Here is a 21,754-nt window from a genome sequence, read left to right on the forward strand (position 1 = left end):
CAGCCCCCCAAAATCACATTTTAAATTAGAAATGTTCTTCTCATTACAGATTCGATGTGCTATGGGAGAACAAAGGGACGTCAGTATGCTGCCATGCACCGAGTCAGGCTACTGGCCCATCTAGCTCAGTACTATCTACACTGACTGGCAGCAGCTCACCAGGGTTTCAGACAGGAGACAGCCCAAGCCTTATCTGGAGAGGCCAGGAATTGGACTTGGGACCTTTTGAATGTAAAGCCTCTGCCACTGAGCTAAGATTCCAGTCCTCATGGTTCCAAATCAAGGGCTGATTTCTACAGAAACATTGCAAGCTGCCTTATACGGCGTCAGATCTTTAAGGTCCATCTAGCTCAGTGCTGCCTGCTCTGACTGGCAGCGGCTCTCCAGGATTTCAGATGGGGGCACATTCCCAGCTCTACCTGGAGATGCTGCCAGGGACTGAACCAAGGTGTTTTGTATGCAAACTAAGTGCTCTACCACTGAACTACGGCCCTACTCCAGGGCAGAATGGAAACCGGCAAGGGCCAAACTCACCCGTGCCAGGGAGGACCCCTCCGGGGAACACACCAGGGATCCCGACACCTGTCAAGGAGAGAAGACAAATTGTGACCCTCTGCCACTCTCCCCCTTCTCCTCCTGGGCTCTCATCTTTAGCTCGTGAGCAGGGCGGGCCCAACGCATCTTGGTGCCTGCCATGGGGACGTCAAGATGGTGCCCCCTCCACTTTCCACGTATCCTCAGCTCTGCGAGGTGAACAGGGGCCTCCTAACAACTCTCGGCACCTTTCACAAACTTCACAGATTCCCAGGATTCTTTCGGGGAAAGCCATGACTGTTATAAGAGGTGGAAGAGGGCTTGTAGAGTGCAGATGAGGCCTCCGTGCAGAACTCAGCAGGGAGGAGGAGGGGGACAAAATTAGAATTAATTGGCCCTCTCTGCCATCGACTCTCTTGTCACCTACTTTGGGCTTCCTTATCTCCCGCCCTACCAGTCCAAAGGGGCACCAGCCGCCATTACAGCACAGAAATGTTTTAAATAAAACAAACAGCATTGCAGTGGGTGGTTGAAGGCAAAGGGGGGTCTCCTCTAAATTCCAAGAAGCAAAGAACAGGGTGCCCCCAATGAACTGGCCTCCCTTCTCCCCATGCCACCTCTTTCAGCTGCTCTCCTGGCCCACTAGGAGGGATGGATAGTTTCTCTCAGCTTCTCATTTTTCAAAGCTTAAGTCCAGTTGACCACATCTCCACTTCAGTGTTTTTTTTTGAGAGAGAGAAAAGTCTGCAAAAATTTATGCATGTTTCCATGTACATTTCTGTATAGACGGACATAATTATTTGTGCGCAAGTTTCCCTAACAGAACACATCTTTGTATGCTGTTTTCATGAAGGTGTGGATGTTTGTGCCCCCTTTCCCCTAATATATACATCTTGGTATGCATATTTTGGATGGAGAATGGCATCACAAAATTCAGAGAAGTGCAACGCTCTCTTTTTGGTTTGCAATCTGGCTTGGGAAGTGGAAATTCGGTAAGGTTTGCATTAAAACGTGAAACAAACAGATTTCTCCCCCACACTTAATGTGCTCCAGAAACCTCTGTCTCATCTGGATGCCCCCGCCCAATGAGGCAACCCCCAACCTACCAGGGATTTTGCCAGGCTTGGCTCCAGCACCAGTTCCAACGCCAGCTCCCGGAAAAACGGCGCCTGCAGGAGAGAGACAGAGGAGCAGAGAGAGGGAGAGAAACTGCCACATTTTGCTGCAGGACACACGGGTGGAACATCTCAGGCCTGGGGACAGAATGCGGCCCTCCAGGCTTCGTTATCTGGCCCTTGGGATACTTCCCAAGCCTAATGTAATTTGTATGTTTTTATGCTGTACGTTGCCTAGAGTGGCTGGATAACCAGCCAGATGGGCGACTAATAAATTTAATAAATAAATAAATAAACCTTCTCTATAGGCCACACCCCCTCCACAGGCCACACCCCTTCCCAGCCTTGTTCCTTCTTGTGTGCCTGGCCGGAGGATGACCAGTTTAACTTCCTAAGGTGCCAGCCTGTGGAGACTGGTGGCTCCGATGTCAGCAGGGGAGTGGATCTGCTATGGGTTTTAGTCTGAACGTTCAAGGAGGTGTCCAAGGTGCTAAACCTATCCCCAAAGCAGGTTCAGCACCTTGGACAGCTTCCTGAAAGTTTGGACTAAAGCCCGGAGCGGATTCACTGCTTCACTGACATTGGAGCTGCCAGTCTCCCGCGGATGGCAGGAAATGTACGCAATACATGGACAGATTCAGTCTCCTGTGCTCGAAAGACTCTGGTGCACAGGGAGATCAAGGCAGTCTACCTGTAAAATAATTTACCTCCAGGTACGCCCACACCTCCACCGGGCACTCCCACACCGCCTCCAGGCACACCAGCACCAGCACCTGGTTTAAGAAAAACCGAAGCAGAGGTTTGGAGGACTCAAACCTTGTGGGCATCTCTGGGGTGGGAAGGAAAGCAGGAGTGATCCAATTTCAGATAGGTCCCTCCCCAGCCCCACCAAAAGAGAGACACTTTTTGAGTGCTTAAAAGTAGGAATCGCCTCCTCTCAGAGGAGCATGCTCCCTCAGCTTTTGTGCGAGTTGCTGTCCGGAACAGTGACTCATCCAGAGACACACAAAAGGGCTGCGTGCCCTGAGGGCAGGGGACTCTGCTGCACCTCTGCACAAGAAGTGATTGCGTTCCCCCAGCAGAGATGGGGTGGTGAACAGCGCCTTCAGCACAGGCTGACTGGAAGGAGGGTAGGCCAGAGCAATGGATCATGCAGAGAAGCAACAGGAAGCCTCCTCTGAGGGCTGCATCTCTGTATTGGGAAGCCCTTGTAGAGGGATTACTTGGGGAAAGCAAGAAGGAAGATCCACAAAAGGCAGGTGGCCTCGTGGGGAGGGGAGGTGACCAGAACACGGATCCCGTGCCACACAAAGGTGGCAGGCAGAAGACCCTCCAAGGTCATCAGAGATGCCCACAGGCTTGACTCACCAGCCTTGGCCGCTTTATATGCGGCAGCGGCAGCGGCAGCAGCAGCAGCAGCTCCGGCTCCTGGGTAGGCCCCACCTGGATAGAGACCACCTAGGGCAGAGAGTGAAGATGGGGCTGAGTTCCACCTGCTTGAGATGGGCACAAAGCTTAGCCTGGCAAGGGCTGCATTCTCACAGATTTCGTTTGTGCCTGCAAAGACACTCATGAGCGCAAACAACCAGCCCTCAGCCCGGGTAGCTTTGCAAATGCCAATCCAGTGCCACCAGGAGGAAAGCGCATCATGTGCACAGCTGTCAAAAGGCAACTGGAATTATATTAAAAGGACAGCTGTGCCAAGGGAAAGCACCTAAATCTGCAGGTGCCCAGAGCTGGCCCTACCGTTGGGCAGAGGGTGGCAGCTGCTGAAGGGCAGGTTGCAGCAAGGAGATGTAGAAGGAGAGAGCTACACGGGGGGCAGCCATCTGGGCTGGAGCAAGAGTCCACCGCCCACCCGGTCAGCTTTTGAATATGCAACAGGGAGAGGCGACCTACTCTCCTGCTGCAGGCAGAAAAAGGCGTCCTGCCAGCCGTCAGCTGGACAACATCCTCTCCTTGACTTGCCAGATTCTGCCAAACTTACCTAGTGCTGCTCCGGCCCCTCCAACACCTGCAGGGAGAGAAAAGGTACATCAGAAGAGCCCAGTTGCAGCAGGATCAGGCCAAAGGGGCCCAAAAGCAGGACCGGAGCACCCAACAGCAACTCTCCCCACTTGGAACTGCAATTCAGAGGCTTACGGGGAGATTAGGAATAGGAAGATTTGTCAGCTTCAGTTCTCTCCGTTTCTCATTTTTCCAGTCTTAAATTCAGTTCTCAACATTCTTGCCGCCATTTGCGATTGTTTTTTAATCCTCATTAAAATCTCTCCTAGTAAATACATTTTTGTATGCAGTTTTGGCAAATGTTCACTTTTTTGCAAGCACTTTTTGGTCATGTAGTGCATTCTTGAATGCTATTTTCACTCTATATTCATCTTGGTGGACTCTTTCCTCCAGCATATGCATTTTTTGTAAACTTTATTCGATGTAAACTGCATTGCAAAATTTGAATAAGTGCCAATTTCAAAGGATGGCTGCATTTTGCTTCTCCTATTGTTTTGGAAAGTACAAACTGGATAGATTTGGCTTGGAATGGGAACTGAACTGAATTTCTCACCCATCCCTAGTGGAGGCCTCGTGGCTGGTAGCCATTGACCGCCTCCTCTTCCATGAATGTGTCTAATTCTCTTCTAAAGCCAACCAAGTTGGTGGCCATCATACCCTCATGGGGGAGCGAACTCCACAGCTAACTATGCACTGTGAGAAGTAACACTTCAACTAGAAACTGCTCGACGCTCTACCCCAAAACAAACTTAATTCACATTCAGTTCCCCCGGCGATTACGGGAACAATGTTCAGGGGCAACTCAGAGATTTTGGAATGAATTCAGCGAGCTTCATTAAACCAAACTAGTTCATCCCAAGCCGTAGTCGCAAAGAGCACCAGGGGAAATGGATCAGGGCACTCACCTGGTTTGGGAGGTTTTGCTCCTGCACCAAATCCTGTGGAGAAAGGGAAATGTCTGGTTCAGTTAGATGAGCTCAAATCTCAGGAGAAGCATCTGCACCTCCCCCAGCCAGCACACCAGCCACAAGCCATTTTGAAATGGGCATCCATCCACATCAGGGCATCTGCCCAAAGCAGAACTCAAGAAACATTTCACTGTGAACATGAAAAAAAGTGGAAGTAATACTCTGTTCAACTCTGCCAAGCCCAAAAATGCTCCACCAAAGACAAGGGAAGGTACTGAACATTATCATTATTATTACATTTCTTAATCACTTAATCAAGGAATCTCAATGCGATGTACAGAAGATGAAAGTCAAATATAATCAAACTTAAATTTCTGGGAAATTATGCAAGGGACAGGTCCAGCACCATGCAAAATAACAAAAACCATATATAAAACACACAAATCAATACCAAAAAAGAGAGAAAAACCCTCAAATCAATGTACAGTATAAAATACAGAAATTTGATACAATATAAAGCAACCTCCAAAACATATACTAAATATTGTTAATTGACCTGCTTATTGGTAGGTTTTATGCTGACTTTTGGGTGCTTTTTGCTTGTTTTTTGTTTTAAAAATGAATTGTTCCTCGTTGCGTGGTTGGTGTTACGTAGCAGCGAGAGTATAACTTCGGTGATATGCTGTGTTTACATTATTGTTCTTCGAGACTGTCTTTATTTTCTCTAAACTGCTGTGAGCACAAACGACGGATGGCACTTTGGCTCAGTTTGTGCCAATCCTGGCTGAAGTTACTTGCCACTTTTGCCCACAAGTTTCCACTGTTGCAGCAAGAGGAATATGCATCCCTGGCAACCTGATAAGGCGTTAGAGTAAACAGCTGTGTGAAGACATAGCAAAAGTGAAAGCATAAAATATTTTTGCAGCAGTGGCAGATGGTGGTTCCATGTCAGTGGGGCAGTGGAATCCGTTCTGGGCTTTCATCCGAACTTTCCAGAAGCTGTCCAAGAAGCTGAACTGATAGGCTCATGGACACGGAGCCACCCGCCACCACTGTGCTGCAAGCCAGTGCAGTGCTGAACTCATTGCTTCTTGCTACCGTTAAGCTTTGTTCATCAGTAAACCTGTGTATTCATCTCACTGACAGTTCTGAGCCTGTGATTTCTCTATGGGCATGCTTCACTTCTTACTTCCACTGTGTTGCTGCTGAGCAAATTGAGCCAGAATTGAAAGATCCAATGAAAGTTGTTGCATAGGCCAGAATTTGGCATGGTGTGCATAGGCCCTGACTGGGTCTCCTGAACAACCCAAGGGCCAGACACACGTGGAGGGCCACATTCAGCATCCAGGTCCGAAATTCACTACCTCAGCACTAGAGAAATACTGAATAGCTTGTTGGGCATTAATAGAGACAGGACCTTTTCATCAGTGGCCCCCTTCTGTGGAACTCCCTCATGAGACAGCCTCTTTTGACCCCTGCACTGAAGACGGCAAAAAGGACCTTAAAGACTTTCTTCCCCGTAGTTCCAACCCACTTTTGCTATTTATAGTCAGGGTCCATCTGCGGTTGCATTTTCCGCCTTCAAATTGGCTATCTTTGCTGCCTGTTTTCATATTCGTACTGCTTTAGTTTGCTGATCCTCTTTTCCTGCGGCTGTTGCAGTGATATTTTTAGATGCGTCTGTCTGTTTTTGATTAGGCTTTTATCTCTGTCTAACGTGATTGCCAAAAATTGTAGCGAGTGGCCCTGAATGGCGGCCCATAAATACTGAAAACAACGGAATAAATAAATGCAAATTCCTAATTATCAATGATAAACAAATGGAATAAATAAAATAAAACTAATGCATAGTAGTAATTTGTAATGTTATTGATTAATATTAATGAATCTTTAATAATAATTATCCATGGGGGGCAGAGGACCCCACTGTTGGCTTCCCCCACAATTCCCTGGAATAATGCATCTAGGAATGAATGAGAAATTTGATTCAATTTGCATTTAAACCCAAATTTATCCAATTTGCACTTTCTGAAACAACATGAGATTTGAAAGAGAGCTGTCCTTCCAAATTCGCACTTACCTGAATTTTGCTGCGCAGTTTGCCAACCAATGTTTACAAAAATGCATGTAGTCGGGAAAGCAGGCATAAAAATGAATATAGGTGTGAAAACAACATCAAAACATGCATTATGTTAGGAGAAATTGCTTGCAAAAGTGTGTACATGAGTCAAAACTGCATGCTGGAGAATTGTCATAGGAATTTTTTGTTTTAAAAAAAGTCAAATTGCTGCAGAAATGTGGAGAACTTAACTCATGCATATTCTTCAGCATTTATTCCTAATACATACATTTTTGTCAGCATTTTGTACACATTGTTGCAAGCATTTTCTCCTAATATATACAGCATTATATTAGGTTCATTAATATATTCATTTTTAAGCTCATTCTCTCTTAATAAGTGCATTTTTGTCAGCTGTGTCTGGTTGAAGAAGTGCACTGCAAAATTCAGATAAGTGTGAATGTCAGTCTTTTGGCCCTCTTGTTTTGGGCTCTTGCTGGGAGGAAGGGGGGGACATAAATCAAATAATAAAATAAATAAACAAAGTGCAAATTTAATAAATTCAGCCTTTAATGCAAACTGAATCAAATTTCTCTTCCATCCTTACTCCAGATGCTGCTGGACTCCAACCCTCATCAGCTCTGACCATTGGCCCTGCTGGCTGCTGGGAGTTGGGAACCAACAATATCTGGAGGTTTATTTTGATGTATCTGTTAAGAAAGCCCAACAAAGACCCTCAAGGAGACAGTGGAAATTGAACAGGGAATCTTCCACATTCAAAGAATTTGGTAGCCCAGCAAGATCTGGAGGGCACCATGTTGCCTGCTCCTGAATGAGAGTAACAGAGGAGGGAGAACGTGTCTGTGGTCCACAGTGGCGCTTGTCTGCCCCAGCCCAATAGAGAGAAACTAGCTACACATGGGGAGAAGCTCTTCAACCGAGGACTCACCTGCTCCACCCACTCCAGCGCCCAGACCTCCCAGACCGCCAATGCCAGCTCCTGTGGGGGACAGGAAAACCTCAGTTTACTCTTGAGATAAATCACAAGTCCAACAAGATCACAGCTGTCGCAGGCAGCAGATGTACTTTGTAATGGACATTTTAGGTGGATACCATTCCATGAGACAAGATGACCCATTAAAAACTTCTTTTAGCCCTGAGAAGGACAAACGGGACAGCCTCCTTCCTTCCTATAGCCAGATCGGTAGGGCATGTTCAATGGGACATAGTTCGGGCTTGTAAACAGCCACTCGCCTGGTCACCTTCAATGAGCCAGGACTGCATGCGGAGGTGGTTCTTGGGCCGTAACAGAAACACGCAGAGCCCCCCTCTCTCTAATGCACTCTGCTGGTGGTGTTGAGCCCTTACCTGGGTAGTAGCCTCGCCCGGGAACTCCCACTCCAACTCCAGCACCCGGGACCCCTGCAAAAGAAACGAAAGTCAGAATGGCTCAGACCCAGTGATGAAGGGGAAACTCAGATGTTGACTGAACATCAGGAAAAACGTCCTATGGTACGACAATGGAACCAATGACCTCAGGAGGTGGTGAGCTCTCCAACACTGGAGGCCTTCAACAGGCAGCTGCACCTGCCAGGGATGTTTTCAGCTAGATTCCTACATTGAGCAGGGGGTTGGACTCGATGGCCTTAAGAGTCCCCTTCCAACTCTTCCATTCTATGATTCTATGGTCCTCTTCTCTACAAAAGCAGCGAGAGGCATTGGGAGAGTTTCTGCACCCTTAGCCTTCACATCTTCCTCACTCCTGTCTTCCTGCCATCTGGGGGTGTTACTAGACACAAACGTGCATAAATCTTCCATAGGTTATTTTTTGCCTTAAAAAAAGTCTTCAATTTTATGTTCATGTTTTACAAACAGCTGCTTCAAAAATGTATCGCTTGATGACAGCCACCTGATGTGATTATTATAATGTCAGGTGACGACTTCAAAGGTGCTCAGATGATTAGTGCCGACAGCAACCATTCAAGGGGTCTCACTGTTGACACCGATCAGCTGATTGGTGTTGATAGCAAGCTCTGCTTTGTCCATTTTCAGATGAGCTTTGGATTCAAACTGAACCCGCAAACTGACATTTTTCCTCCATAAAGCTGTCTATTTGCAGGTGCTGTCTGGATCTAAACCATGCCTTCAAAAAGACAGCTTCAAAAGGGCTGTCTGTCAGTAATGATCAGCTGATTGTTCCTTGGCAAGCAAGGCTCACTGACGGTGTCAATCAGGAGTGCATTTAAAAGTTCTCAGTTGTTCCTTTGCAGTCATGTCTTTTGCGGCCAACACTGGACGTCACATATGAGGTAGGCGTGGTTTGGGGGGAAATGGCATCGTGGACCAAATTAGGAGCCTTGTTGGGCCCAGTTAGGCCTGTGGGCTGGAGGTTCCCACCACAGCTGCATACCACTGATGCACAAGGAACAATGAAAACATAAAACAAGGAACAATAGTGGTCTGCTAGTTTTCAGGATACATAAAGAGGAATAAATATTCCAGTAATTTTTAGCTGTATACTTCTAAGGTGGGGCACTTTGGGACCTTCCATCAATGGTATGGACCAGGAGTTCTCAAATTGTGGTCCATGAACCATCAGCATCTTCATTCAGGTGGCACGTGGCATGGCTGCTTCGTTCTCCTGAAGTGTCTGTGCTGCCCCTTGTAGGGCTCAGCAGGGAGAAAGAAGATGGGGACAGAACTCGAATGAGTTGGCTCCGCCTCTCGTTGGCTCTGCTCCTCCTCCTCCTCCTGTTGGGCTCCTTGCATTCCGCCCCTCCTGTCCCAAGGAGCACCAGCGGCCTCTGCTAGTGATTTTGCATGGCACTAGTCCAGAGTGAGCCAAGGCATTCTTGCTGGCAAGGCCACCCTTGCACCCACTCTGTTTTACACCAGCACAGCGATTTAAAGTAGACACCCCACTGGGACACACACACATGCATGCGTGCTCTCTGTCTCTCTCACACACACATACTCCACCTCTGGCCTATGTCAGCAACTCACTTGGTGCTCCAGCCCTCTGACAGACCCTTGGCGCTGCCAGGCGGGATCCTGGGTTGCATCTGACCCTCAGTGCAGATTGTGCAACTCTGCCCTACACGGCTCCTTCCCCCGCACCAACCACGAGGAGGCCTTTATTGCTTCTTTCCTCATAAATAAACACTGGTGTTTAAGTTTCACATGTTTTGCCTTGGGAGTCAAACAACAGAGCTGACCTTTTTTCAACCGCTTGATTGCAGACGGCCTCTTTGGGGCCAAAAAGCTCTTGGTATGTGGGGGGTGGGGGATGAAAGACTCTCAGCTGGAAATGAGGAAATGGGTTGTCTGAGGGCTGGCCTAAGCCCCTTGAGGCACATCAACCCATAGACCTTCACTTGAGGCAGGATCACAAAGTCTCAGCCCCACAACCCACTTGCAATGCCTACCCCAGTCTGTGTGGTGCAGTGGCAAGAAAGAGACTACCTCTGAACACATGCAGAGTGCTTTCCTCTCATTAAAGCAGGGACCAGAAACCTTTTTCAGCCTGAGGGCCGCATTCCCTTTTGGGCAAATTCCCAGGGGCCACATGCCAGTGGTGGGGCCAGAGGCAAAAGTTGACGGTGCAATTAATGTGAATTTTACCTTTGTACAATAGGCTAGACTCTACGATTGCACTCACGCACCTCTCTATCCTCCATCCAGCCAAGCAAGAGGCATTGTTGTTGTTGTTGTTGTTGTGTTGTTGTTGTTGTTGTTGTTAATTGCCCACCCTTCGCCAAAAGAGAGGAGAAGACTGAGGGGAGATAGGATAGCACTCTTCAAGTACTTGAAAGGTTGCCACACAGAGGAGGGCCGGGATCTCTTCTCGATCATCCCAGAGTGCAGGACACAGAATAATGGGCTCAAGTGGCAAGAAGCCAGATTTCGACTGGACATCAGGGAAAATTTCCTAATTGCTAGAGAGATACACCAATGGAACCAATGATCTAGGGAGGTGGTGGGTTCTCCAACACTGGAGGCATGCCAGAGGCAGCTGGACAGCCACCTGTCGGGGATGCTTTAAGTTGGATTCCAGCATTGAGCAGGGGGTTGGGCTCGATGGCCTTACAGGCCCCTTCCAACTCTACGATTCTTTGATTATACCATTGAGCTACGGCCCCTCCCAAATCTACTCTTTCTTCTTTTTCAATTTTTTTTAAATTCTGCTTTTCAGGAAAACTGCAAGTGTCTTTCATTTGCAGCAGTCATGTCATCCAACAGACAACCTGTGGACCAGTTATCTTAAGAATTTGCCAACAGCTTCCATGGACTGGACTATGGGCTTCTTGACCTCCCAGGCCAGGAATGGGGAGCCTGTGGCCTTCTGGATGGCACTGAGCTCCCAGCTCCCATCACCATTGTCCCTGACCATTGGCCACACTGGCCACTGGGAGTTGGAGTCCAGTCACATCTGGAGAGGCACAGATGTTCCCCGTCTCTCATTGCAGGCAGGCCACATGATGTGATGATCCTTTGGTTATATACAAAGGGAAACCAGCTGCTCGTAAATCAATGTCTTTTCTCTTAACATCTCTTCTGTTAACAAGATAGAATATTTTAAAAATTTCTCTTCTGTTAACAAGATGGAGTCTTTTTTTAAAAGTCAATCTAGTGCAGATCTGGTTGTACTTACAGAAGAGTAGTGACACCCACCCAGCCACATTTGCGGTCCAGATAGATGGTGATGGGGTGCAAGGGAAAAGCATTTATAGATATATTAGGGATGGGCTATAATTTCGATCCAGTTCACATTTCAAGCTGAATCTATCACATCTGCACTTTCCGAAACAATCTGAGAACATAGCCCTCCTTCCAAATTTACACTTTTCTGAATTTTGCAATGCAGTTTGCCAACCAACCAATGTTGGTTAAATTTAACTTAAATTCAGTTCTCTGCGTTTCTGTAGTAATATAGAATTTTTTAAAAAAGAAAATCCTCCAGCATTTTAGTGCAAATTTCTCCCAAAAAACACATTTTTGTCGGCAGTTTTGAATAATGTCCACATTTTTGCAGGCAATTTCCCCGAACATAATGCATTTTGCATATTATTTTCACTCACACTTTCCCCAACATATGCATGTTCGTAAACAATGTTTAGATCACAAACTGCACTGCAAAATTTGAATGACTGAGAATTTCAGAGGATGGCTGCGTTTTAGTAAATATGAATTTCATAAATTCGGCTTGAAACGTGAACTGAATCAAAATGCTCGCCCATCCCTCGTCCTGTCGCTCAAGCCACCTATCAGGCTGATGGAGCTGCAGAAATGTTATTTGCTAATCGTTTCCGCCTGAACAATATGAAGGTCCTGAGAGATGGCAGAGGCCAAGTGAGGAAAGAGTCTTAGGCAGCTCTTAACATTTCTGTAGCGCCACCAGCCTGACAGGTGGTGAAGAAACAGTCTAACCTCTACGAACGTAAGAAGAGCCTGTGACGGATCAGGCCAAAGCAGGTCCATTTAAGACAGCTCGGGCTAGTGAGTCAAGTTGCAGATTGCCAGCAAAACCCCAGACAATCCCCAAATCAAAGTCATGACCCAGGGAGGGAGGGAGACATGCCAAATATGGCATACAAACACTCCTCACACACACACACTTGCGCACAAGGGTATTTTGTTCTAGCAGCAGCAGCATCTCAAGGTGGGATACATGCTTTTCCCCCTCCTGATTTAAACTGCACAACAACCCTGTGAAGTAGGTTAGGCTGAGAGACGGTGACTGGCCCAAGGTCACCCACCGAGCTTCATGGCCAAGTGGGGATTTGAACCCTGGTCTCCCAGGTCCCAGTTCAGCATTATAACCACTACACCACACTGTCTTTCATTTTCACATGTAGCACTTTATAAAAAACGATAGCACATCTCAAAGCATTTCTGTGACCCTTTCTTGGACAACCAAAAGCAATTTTGCACACGTTATCTCAGAAATTCTGAGAAATAGTGAGGTTATGGCGAAGGTGGCCTTGGCGTGCCCAGGGGCTTCTGGGCCGATCTCTCAGCACCAGCACAGCACCAGCAGTGGAAGCAGAATAGGAGGACAATGAACTGACCCGGCTCCCTCCCATCCTGCGCGCTGAAGCCCACGTGTCCAGATGGCCAGGCAAACAGGCCTGGAGTAGGGACAGAAGGGTCTCCCCCATTCTCATTCTTCCAGTCTAAAGTTCTGTTTCCCGGATTTCTGCAGCAATTTGTGATTTTTTAAAAAAAGGCCTCATGAAAATTCTTCAGCGCTTTAGTGCACATTTCTCCTAATAAATCACATTTCGCATACAATTTTGACTCATGTACACATTTTGCAGAATTTTGCATAGATCCTCCGTAGCGCAGAGTGGTAAGGGGCGGTAACGCAGTCGAAGCTCTGCTCATGGCCGGAGTCCGATTCCAACGGAAGGAGGAAGTCGAATAAAAGGGGTCGAGGTCCACTCAGCCTTCCATTCATCCGTGGTCGGTAGATATTGAATGGGTCTGGCTGTTCTCTCAGAGGCCTACTGGGATAACTAGCTTGGGTAGGTTTTGTTGGTGGGCTCTTGTTGGGTCAGTATTAGGTATTTAGGAAGAGTCTAAGTAAGGAGGAACATGGGTGGTGCCACCCCAATTCTAGTGATCGTGGGTAGAGGAGGTATGGCCATGGGGAGGTGGTGAACTACCACAGAAGACGAGGGCGGGGCTATCTACCCCTTGTTCCTCCCTCCCACTCCTCTCATGGATGGGTTCCTCGTTGCTCATCTGCTGTGCCTACTGGCCTGTGTGTGTTGTTGTTTAATGTCAGATTGGTACACAATAAGACCACACTCATCCATGATTAGATGGTGTGCATTACTGAGCCCTGGGTGGGTGAGCTGGGAGGAGGTGATCTGACCCAAATTTGCCCACTTGGATACTCAGTGCAACATCAGCACAGGCTGCAGGGATGGGGGGGAGGAGTTGCTGTGGTCTACAGAACTTCCATCTCTGTCACCAGGAAACCACTCTGTCTTGGAGCTGGCTGTGAGGGCCTGCCCCTGGTGTTGGGAGACAGTCAATTAGGGTTGCTGCTGGTGTACCGTCCACCCGGCTGCCCAGCAGCTTCTCTAACTGAGCAGGTGGAGACCATCCTGGCTGTGGTATTGGAGGAGCCCAGAACGATAGTCCGGAGTGATTTCAATGTCCATGCTGAGGCTGCCTCTAGTGTTCCAGTTCGGGGTTTCATGGCCTCCATGACAACCATGGGGCTGTCTCAAGTTGTCACCGGCCTGACGCATAGTGCAGGGCACACCCTCGATTTGGTTTTTGCTCCAGATGGAGGAAGGGGTGGTCTGGAGATGGGGAGATGGCTGAATTTCGCTTCTCATGTTGTTTTGGAAAGTGAGCGTTTCATAGATTCGTCTTGAAATGCAAACGGAATGGAATTTCTCACCCATTCCCTGCCTAGAGAGCCACCTTCAGCTACTGGACCTGAGCGTCTCCATCCCCCACTGCTACACGCACGGCAGTTCCACCATTTCTGCTGTGTCCCTCCTACACACCCCAGAGAACTGCCCCCTGCCTCTGGCCAACAGTCCATCAATGGCAAGTTTCCCCAGAGCAGCAGGCAAGTACGGATGGAAAGATCTGTCCGTTTCCCATTTTTCCTATGATTTTTTGTTTTTAAAAATCCTCATGAAAATTCTTTAGCCTTTCAGAGCGAATTTCTCATAATAAAACAAATCTTTGTAGGCAGTTTGTTACTCATGCACACATTTTTGCAAGCCATTTCTCAACACAGAACACATTTTTATATCTTGATTCCCTGCATATATTCATTTTTATGCACACTTTCCCCTAACATACGACTTTTTGTAAATATTGTTCGGTTGGCGAACTGCGTCGCAAAATTCAAATACGTGAGAATTTCAAAGGGAGGCTGTGAGTTTCGGTTCTCATACTGTTTAGGAAAGCGTGAATTTGATAAATTCGGCTTGAAACAAGAACTGAATCTAATGTCTCGCCCACCCCTCCAGGCAAGACACCAGAAGCCCGTTCCTTATAGCCAGTGGCTAGCAGGAGGGGGGCAGGCAATGCTTTGTTTTGTCAGCTGTTGCTCAGGATCTGAGGAGGAAAATGCCCACCCACCAAAAGGGAAGGCAATGACAGGCTGCTCCCCGAAGCCCACTGAGGCGCATGCAAGGGTTAGGGCTGACTAAGTGCTACCACCGGAACATCTGCTAGACAGCGCGGCGAAAAACATCTGGAAACCAACGAAGGAAACAGGCATCTGATTTGCAGATCAGTGAAACTGTCGCAGTTGGCATTTTCTCTCTCCCCCCCCCCACATCTCAAATACTCTTCCAGCCAGCTTTCCTGCCTCTCCAGTCCCAAATGGGACTAGCACTGGTTTAAATCTCCAGCATTCCAGCTTAATTGGCTCCTGGAGTGCAGCCCAATGTGAAGTCAACCCAAGCCAGAATCCCCAAGGCACACGAGCCAGAGCAGATTGGGAAAACAGGCTGGAGACTTTGCCGAAGGAAGATAGTGGGAAGAGGAGGAGGAGGAGGAGGGTGGAATAAACACAGACACAAGACAGAGGGGGGCAGGGGAGGAGAAAAGGGCAGGGAGGAGCCCAAATATCACCCCGTTTGACCCGTTCCCTCGTTTTGCAGGCCTGTGCTGAGCCAAATAATGCCAGCCAGCGCGGGACCCCTCTGTGCTCACCCCCCAAATAACAGCCATCAGCTGCACCTAACCCTGCAAGGCAGAGCGGCGAGGTCTTCTGCTGCCCCCAGGAAACCAGCGACAAGCTGTGCCCTACACATCACCCTGGGCCAGTAGATGGCGCTGAGGCTCCCATTTGCCCAAGTATCCGGCTGGAGCAGCGACTGCCATCCCCCCACAACTGGCTTCGCTGGATCTTCATTTGTGTGTCTCATTCGCAAAAGCAAAACAAAAGACAATCTTTTGTTTCCTTCCAAAATTGTCAGTGGCTGCAAGCCAGCTCCCCTCTGCCTTTGCCCAGGGTCTGCACGAGCCCCTCCCTCTCTCTCTCTGCAGAGGAGGCACATGTGAAAAAGAGGGCCAGAAGTCAAATGCAGCCCAAAGCTCACATGCGGACCAGGGGTCTGCCCTCCTGACACCCTTTTAGCACCAGGATCTATTCTTTTTTCATACCAGAGAAATTAACTGGAGGGAGAAGGCTTGAGCATGGGCAGAGTACAAGTTTGAGGGGGGACTGACCTTGACCGAGCTACAGGTCAGGCCTGTACCCCTGAATTAAAGAGTCTTTTTTTCTTGCACATGTGCCAGGTGAATTTATGTGCACCACATATGTGGGATATCACTTCATAAATGGGATATAGATGTTCTGTTTAAATAAATCAACCAACCTCGCTGGATGGCCCAGCTCAGAGTTCTCGCCACGCCATTCATAATCCATAGTTTTATAAATGCCTCACCTCGCCTCCAATTTACAGCTCAGTCCGATGCATACTTATTTCAAAGGGAGCTCCACTGAACTCAATGGGATGTACTGCTAAGAAGCAATAAATGAATCTGTGTCTGAACTGCGTCACATTTACACGTGTTTGTTCATTCCCAAGCCTGTTTCACCCTAGTCAATCTTCAACTTTTAATAATAGCCACATATAAATCGACACTGCACTGTGCCATTTTTAAATAAGCTTATTGTTTTTCACATCACACACAATACATAAAGTCACATTACAGTAGTCAAATAAAACCAAACCAAAACAGGTTGGAGATGGCCCCATCTGAATCATTCATCCGACGAGAAGATGTTCATAATTTCATAATGTCATTACTACATTCATAATATAGCGGGAAACCCAAGAGCAATATCAAAATTCACCATCAGCAGCAGCACCAAGTGAATTCATGGATGGATCATCCCCAGGAGATACGAACTACGCCAGGCTTGAAAATGTGCTTTCACAGAGTTTCATGGTGACAGTGGAAGGCGGCTTTGGCGAGTTTCACGTGGATGTCTCCGCATTTCTAATCTGCAGGTTAGTCTGTGAGGTACGGAGCTCATCAATTTGGACTGAAATCCCCCAAGCGATTGTACTTCTAAGTCAGTATGCACAGCAGGCAGGGGTTGATGGGAGTTGTAGTCCAACAACATTTGGAAGACAGCAGGTTGACAAAGTAGGGCGATAGGATCACTGCCTCTTCAACAGATTCCTGTACATGTTTACTCAGACGTAAGTCCCAATGGGGAGCTGACTCCAAGGTAGGTGTGTTAGAATTGCAGTTGTTTCTCAACTAAAAAGCCTGGACAGCTCGGGCTTACCTAGGATAACCCCTTATTGCTTGCTTGCTTTAATTTAGTCGTCACCTGGGTGAAGGAACTAAGGCCTCCAATTTGCAGGGGAACTGTACTCTCTTCAAAGAAATAAAGGTGCACATTTTGTCTTAAGCAAACAAGGAGTTCACCCACCTCCACCCAATTCTTTAAAACTGTTTTTACTGATAATGTAAAATGTTTCTTGTAAACTACTTTGAGGTTTTCTTACAATCAAGCAGTATACACATTTTGTTAATTAAAATTCTCATTTTTTTCAAACTCAAGTCCAGTTCTCCACTTCAGTTTGAGGACTTCTTCCCCCCTCCAAGTCCTCATGAAAATTCATGCAAGCGCAAATTTCTCTGAACAGTCACATGTTGGTAGGCAAGGTGATCTTATATACACATTTGGGCAAGCACTTTCCTCTAATGTAATGCCTTTAAAATATTATTTGTTCTAATATATGCACTTTTAGGTACACAATTCCCAATATGACATTTTTGTACACATTACTTGGCTGAAAAACTGCCTTGCAAAATTCAGAGAGGTGCAAATTTCGATGGAGGGCTGTGTTTCACCTCATTTTTTGTTTCAGGAAGTGAGAATTAAATGCAAACTGAATAAATGAATAAATTCGAATGCCTTTAAATGCAAACTGAACCAAATCTCTCCCTCATGCCTACTGGTGAGCAATACACATGAAAGTCCCTTGGAAGGGGGTAGAGATTGAGAAGAGGGCTATGTTGGGCTTGCATTCAGGCAAGAATTTTTTGAAATATTACCTTCAGCGTGCATCTCAACTTACAACACAGAGAGCACGTTTTTAGCATTAAATGCCAAAAAGCTATTTTATTGTCCAAGAGTTCATGGTGTGCTGGAAAACAGAGACCCAGTTTCCAAAGTCAGAAGAGAACCAAAAGGATAGCAAGATGAATTAGCAGGACTGGTAGACAGACTCCAGGATCAGGCAGAAGTCTAGCATAAGGGACAGTGCAAGATGTCTGCAAAATACCGGAGACGGTCTACAGGGGAAGGCCATTGACTCCCTGCCGCCACCCTCATCATTTGTATTTCTCATCTGCTCTTCACCAGAAGACGAAGAGCATGTGAAAAGTCAACCGAAAAAGTAAAAAAGCCAACCCCACAGCCCTCAGATCAATAAGCCAAACCACACATTATTGGGAAGAAGGAGAGGCAAACCAAAAGCAGCTCTCCCGCTTTCCACAGCACGTCTTCAGCGCAGGGGAGGGCACGGCTCAGTGGCGGAACATCTGCCTTGTATGCAGAAGGGCCCAGGTGCAATTCCCAGCCGCATATCCAAGTAGGGCTGGTAAAGTCCCCTGCCCGGGATCCTGGAAGACCTGCTAGGTAGGCACTACTGAGCTAGACGGACCAAAAGTCTGGCGCAGTTCAAGGCAGCTTCCTTGGTCGCTAGAGGTTTTCCTCAGCACTTAAAAGACTCAGGGGGCCACGAGAGAAAGGTGCTGCTTGGCAAATTCGGATGGCAGGTGGCTGAGGCTTCCCTGGCCACAAGGCCTTGCAGGACACCCAGTCACCTTGTACGCAACATAAAAGCCATGGTGTAAAAGGGTGTGGGTGAAGGGGCAGAAGGTCCAGAGCCCAGTGCAAAAGGCTTGGGACTTGGCCTCTTGGGGGCCACGCCATAACAGGCCCCGTCTGCTGAAGAGCCTAGTTTCAGAAAGGCCAAGAGAGCATTGAAGATCGGGGGCTTCAATGGAAGGGAGGGGGGGAGACCCTTCTCCAACCTCTCCCCAAAGTGTTCCTCTTGAATTTCCCTGAAATGACGACACACGGCATTGCCCTGTTCAAGTGCAGCTTTGCCAGGCCTTCAGGAAATGCACAGAAAATTGTGATGTCGCAGCACATAGACACAGACACACACCCTTCTGGTGCAATGTCACTCAAGAAGTGGCGGGAACCGTTCCAGGAAGCGAGGCGGCTGCATCTGGGAGAGTTGGCGAGTCAGGACCCGGCTGGTGTGCGTGCGTGTCACAGACTGCCTGTGAGATTTATTTGTGTTTATTGTTCAACGTATGTCTTGCTGCCTTTTCAGTCTAAACACATCAGCCCAGGGAGCAAAGTGTTGGGGGAGCATCTGGACATTTTGCAACGACAGAGGAACGAACGCAGCTAGCAAAGCCTTGCAAGAGATGGCTCTGCCAGCACATATGAGGCTGGCAGCCCCCATTGATCTGGCCGGGTAGGATGCGGGTGCTGGTGCATTAGAGGAGCATCTGGGACCAGGGAAGGCTTGTAGCTCAGGGAAGGCTGGCGCATTAGAGGGCACTGGGGCAGTGCCAGACCAACCTCCGTCTGCCAGCCCCCACCAATCTGGCTGCAAGCAACCTCCTCTTCCTTAGTTGCAGGTTTGCCCTTGCAGAACTCAGCAAGGATGAGGATGGGGTAAAATCAGTTGGCCCTGGCGCCACCTGCTGTTGGCCTCCCTGTCTTCTGCCCCACCAATCCCAGTGGGCACCAGCTGTCACCGGGGTAAGGTCTCTTCTTTGCTCCCAGAAGGCCCCAGGGTTCAACCCCCAGCATCTCTACTTTGAAAAGGACCTGGCAGGAGCTGGTGTGAAAGGCCTTTCCCTGCCTGTCACCCTGGAGAGCAACTGCCAGCCAGAGTCAATCAGACACTGGGGTAAATGGAGGGGGGAGTCGGTATAAGGCAGCTTCCTATGTAGAAGCACTCTGCACATGCTCAGATAAGGCACCATTAAGTTGTTTTTCTCTCCCTCTAAAGGATGGAGACAGATCTGGGTAACAGCTGGGTTTTATATTTTCAGAAATCTGTGTGTCTGCGCATGAGAGAGAGAGAGAGAGATGATTTTATAACCCTTCTTATCGACAGTCCTTGGATGCAGCCTGAAGCCTACACAGCAGCTAATGGAGCCTCATTTGAATCTCTGCTGCCTCCTCCCACATTCCATCTTAGGACTGTGACTAACAGCAGACTGCAGCCAATTCCCCCTCCAAAAATCCCTAACCCCTCTAGCTTCGTTTACAAATTAGCTTGATGAAGAGCTGGGGAGAACTCGGAAATGTGCATGCCCTTTTGCGACATTTTGGCTGCCCTAATGCAGATACTGCTGATATGGATTTTTAAAAAAAATACTCTGTTCCTCTCAGGGGCTCCTCCAAGGGGTTCTCCTTGCCAAAGGGGAAAAGGGGGTGCGTACTTTCAGGGAGGCCCCACAGTCTAGTCCCACACATCTGCCACTCCCGCGCATACGTATATTCATAAAAATGTAAGAAGTCACCATGCTGTTGTTTACTTCGCCGCAGACAGGTGGAACTGTGAACGACAATGTGGATGCTTCAGCATACAATGGTACCAGACGGCCCAGGCACGGTGGGAAAGGTAGGTGGTGACTGCATAGCAATGCCTGGCAAGGTGATTGGGAGGTACATGGGGCCCTCATTCCTGGGGTTAGGTGGCGGGGTTGGTGTGCAAAGCACGCAGGGGCAGCAGCCCCTAATATAGTTTAAAAGGAGCAGGTAACAGATCATGAGATTTACCTTTCTCTAGTTTGCCAGACCACATAGGCAAATACCAGGCCAGAGGCTGGACCAATATGGCTGCTTCGTATGTTACCAACAGGGCTCCACAGTTCAATGGCAGAGAGCATGCTTTGCATGCCTGTAGTCCAGGTTTCCATCTCAGGCTTTGTAGTGAAAGGATCTCAGCTTGATAAACCTGAAAAGGGCCCTCGCTTGCAACAGGTGTGATTCCCATCCACGGTCTTCTCCCTCTGCCCACTCCAGACTCCATCGGTCAGAGAGGAATAGACTTTACTACACACCCTCCTAGGTGCGTGGTCTGCCCATGTTTGTGGAGGGATGGGAAGTAGATTTGATTTCATTTGCCTTTTAACGAGAACCCCCCTATTTCACATTTCTTGACCCAGTGCCTAAATCGAAACACAGCTATCCTTTGAAATTTGCTCCTCTGAATTTTGCAATGCAGTTCTGCAAGCAAACAATATGTACAAACGGGGACGCACCCATAAAGACACAAACAATGAAATTATATTGGGGAAACTGCTTGCAGGCATTGGTCAAACCAAACCTAATACAAAATGTGCTTATTATGAGAAATTTGCACTCCAATTCTTACAAATGTTCATGAGGGTTAAAAAAAATCACAAATTCCTGCACAAATGTGGAGAACTGAATTTAAGACTGGAAAAATGCAAAACAGAGATACCAAAATTGACGGCTTCGTCCACCTCTAAGTGGGGGCCAACTCCAGCACCTACTCCAGCAGCCTTTGCCAAGCTGGTGCCCCCTCGATGTTGTCGGGCGACAACTCCCATCACCCCCAACAGCCAGCACTGCCACTGGTTGGAGCTGGAGTCCACCACTGCCTGCAGGGGCCCCACTGGCTCCGAGCAAGCTATAGACTGGTGCAGAACAGAAGAGAAACATGGTGCAACTTCTCTCATGTTCAGTCTTGCTCCAGCAGGGCTAACTAATCCTTTTTAATAGGCAGGAGCGCTCTCTCTCTCTCTCTCTCTCTGTGTGTTTGTGTCCATGCGAGAAATTCAATTCAGTTTGCATTTCAGGGCAAATCTAGCAAATCTGCACTTTCCATCCTTTGAAATTTGCACTTCTCCCAACTGTGCAATGCAGTTCCCCAACCAGTATTTACAAAAATGTTAGGGGGAAGTGTGCATAGGAATGAAAATATACAAAAATGCACTACAGAGGAGAAATGGTTTGCAAAAACGTGTATGTTGGCTGAAACGGAGAGAAACCTGCGCTAAAACGCTGAAGAATTTTCATGCAGATTTGTTTTTTAAATTGCCAATTGCTGCAAAAATGTGGAGAACTGGAT

At 47.8% G+C, this 21,754-nt stretch overlaps 1 protein-coding gene across 1 annotated transcript in view; it reads right to left on the reverse strand.

The window, feature by feature from the left end:
- The window catches only part of ELN (elastin), a 73,729-nt gene that overhangs the window by 35,934 nt on the left and 16,041 nt on the right, over window positions 1–21,754 (reverse strand). Inside the window, exons 2-9 of the mRNA XM_061605065.1 lie at window positions 7,992–8,045; window positions 7,573–7,623; window positions 4,562–4,594; window positions 3,637–3,663; window positions 3,018–3,107; window positions 2,357–2,422; window positions 1,641–1,703; window positions 535–582 (exon numbers count right to left, since the gene is read on the reverse strand). Of these exons, the coding sequence (XP_061461049.1) occupies window positions 535–582; window positions 1,641–1,703; window positions 2,357–2,422; window positions 3,018–3,107; window positions 3,637–3,663; window positions 4,562–4,594; window positions 7,573–7,623; window positions 7,992–8,045 (432 nt within the window). The remainder of the gene's footprint in view (window positions 1–534; window positions 583–1,640; window positions 1,704–2,356; window positions 2,423–3,017; window positions 3,108–3,636; window positions 3,664–4,561; window positions 4,595–7,572; window positions 7,624–7,991; window positions 8,046–21,754) is intronic.

Source organism: Rhineura floridana, chromosome 21 (assembly GCF_030035675.1).
Source record: "Rhineura floridana isolate rRhiFlo1 chromosome 21, rRhiFlo1.hap2, whole genome shotgun sequence".
Lineage (NCBI taxonomy): Eukaryota > Metazoa > Chordata > Lepidosauria > Squamata > Rhineuridae > Rhineura > Rhineura floridana.